The sequence below is a fragment of the Seriola dumerili genome, unplaced genomic scaffold, assembly GCF_002260705.1.
Source record: "Seriola dumerili isolate Sdu_G_001 unplaced genomic scaffold, Sdu_1.0 BDQW01000040.1, whole genome shotgun sequence".
Lineage (NCBI taxonomy): Eukaryota > Metazoa > Chordata > Actinopteri > Carangiformes > Carangidae > Seriola > Seriola dumerili.
The window spans coordinates 4965085-4967030 of record NW_019174295.1 but is presented as its reverse complement, the minus strand read 5'-3'; the positions used below and the strand labels follow the sequence as shown (position 1 = coordinate 4967030).

Sequence of the window (1946 nt, the reverse complement as noted above, 5' to 3'; positions counted from 1 at the left end):
AACCTTTTTTCTTGCAGTTTTGCAGTCTTTGCTTTACTATAACATTGTACTTGTACAATTACATTTTGAACCCCATCCCTCTAAAAAACCCACAGCGCGAAACAGCAGACAGACACAATAAGAGATAGAAGAGCTTGTAAACAGTGGAGCGTTAAGCATCCAAAAGAGTCACATTCAGGAGTAGGTAAGACTAAAAAAGAGCTAAAAGAAAGTGAATAATAGATTTAAATTCAACAGCAGTGAACATAAGTGTTGCTCCATAACTGCTGAATGTGTAACTGTTTGCTTACAATTTCAACTTAAAAGGTGATGTTTATATCAGTGTTGTGCTCAAGATGTCGCAACAGTTTCCATCAATAATGCACATTGTTGTCTTGTGGTCTAACCTGGAATACTTGAAATGCACTAAGTGTATAGGTAAGAAAATCAATACATGTATAGTGAAACATCCATTAGCGGATTACTAGTTATGTTGCACTTTCTTATTTCCCAGCTCTCCCTCTGTGAGTGGGCCAGGCTTCTCCAGCAGACTTAGCAAGAGAGCCCTCTACAGTTATTTCCGCCAGGTTGCACAGCTGGGTGGGCATAGCTATCTGCTGGATCTTCCCACTACCACAGTGTCAAGGTGTGTTCCAGCTATAGATGATCTCATTGTGCTTCTATCTCTGGCATATCCACATGGATGAAGGAACGCCACCTTCAACTAAACCTCTCTAAGACTGATTTCCTAGTCATCCCGGCTGAATCGGTCTCTTCATTATGGTATCAATATCAGAATCAACTCTTCATCTCTTACCCCAACCTTTTTTTTCTTGCAGTTTTGCAGTCTTTGCTTACTATACATTGTACTTGTGACAATTACATTTTGAACCGCCATCCCTCTAAAAACCCACAGCGCGAAACAGCAGACAGACACAATAAGAGATAGAAGAGCTTGTAAACAGTGGAGCGTTAAGCATCCAAAGAGTCACATTCAGGAGTAGGTAGAGACTAAAAAAGAGCTAAAAGAAAGTGAATAATAGATTTAAATTCAACAGGTGAACATAAGTGTTGCTCCATAACTGCTGAATGTGTAACTGTTTGCTTACAATTTCAACTTAAAAGGTGATGTTATATCAGTGTTGTGCTCAAGATGTCGCAACAGTTTCCATCAAATAATGCACATTGGTTGTCTTGTGGTCTAACCTGGAATACTTGAAATGCACTAGTGTATAGGTAAGAAAATCAATACATGTATAGTGAAACATCCATTAGCGGATTACTAGTTATGTTGCACTTTCTTATTTCCCAGCTCTCCCTCTGTGAGTGGGCCAGGCTTCTCCAGCAGACTTAGCAAGAGAGCCCTCTACAGTTATTTCCGCCAGGTTGCACAGCTGGGTGGGCATAGCTATCTGCTGGATCTTCCCACCTACCACAGTGTCAAGGTGTGTTCCAGCTATAGATGATCTCATTGGTGCTTGGTGCTCACTCCTGAGAAGTGTGTCACTGTAAACCTATAAGGTGTGGTAATGATGAATGTGCTGTGTATTCTGCTTGAGTGTGTTGTGACTTTCCTGCAATGCAGTTTTTAGACAGATGTGATGAATGATATTGTTAATGGTTTGTTTGTAGGGGGAAGCCGCCGTCTACCAGACAGTCAAAGATCTGGTCAAGCAACAGTTTCTGAAAATCCATGCTGGTACATGGAATTCAAAAAAGCTGGTGGATTGCTTTAGTGCTTGAACACTTTTCCAGAACCTGGCAATGTGCAAGTTTATCCTAGTTCCTCTTGAGATTTTGTTTGCTGTTGGTCTATGTACTAATCACCTTTTATCAGTAATTCAGCTTTTGTTTTATGCATAACATTTTCAGTTTTGTGTAGGTGTTTGAGAAAAATAAACGAGACCCTACTGTTATGCACCACAGTAAAGTAGTCAGTTTGAATGAGTTGTGGGTGGGAACATTGC

The 1946-nt window shown here is 40.4% G+C and overlaps 1 protein-coding gene across 1 annotated transcript in view; it reads left to right on the top strand.

The window, feature by feature from the left end:
• The window catches only part of LOC111217045 (adenosine deaminase domain-containing protein 2-like), a 7515-nt gene extending 5793 nt beyond the window's left edge, over positions 1–1722 (top strand). Inside the window, exons 8-10 of the mRNA XM_022738725.1 lie at positions 494–625; positions 1292–1424; positions 1612–1722. Of these exons, the coding sequence (XP_022594446.1) occupies positions 494–625; positions 1292–1424; positions 1612–1722 (376 nt within the window). The remainder of the gene's footprint in view (positions 1–493; positions 626–1291; positions 1425–1611) is intronic.
• The last annotated feature ends 224 nt before the right edge of the window (positions 1723–1946 follow it).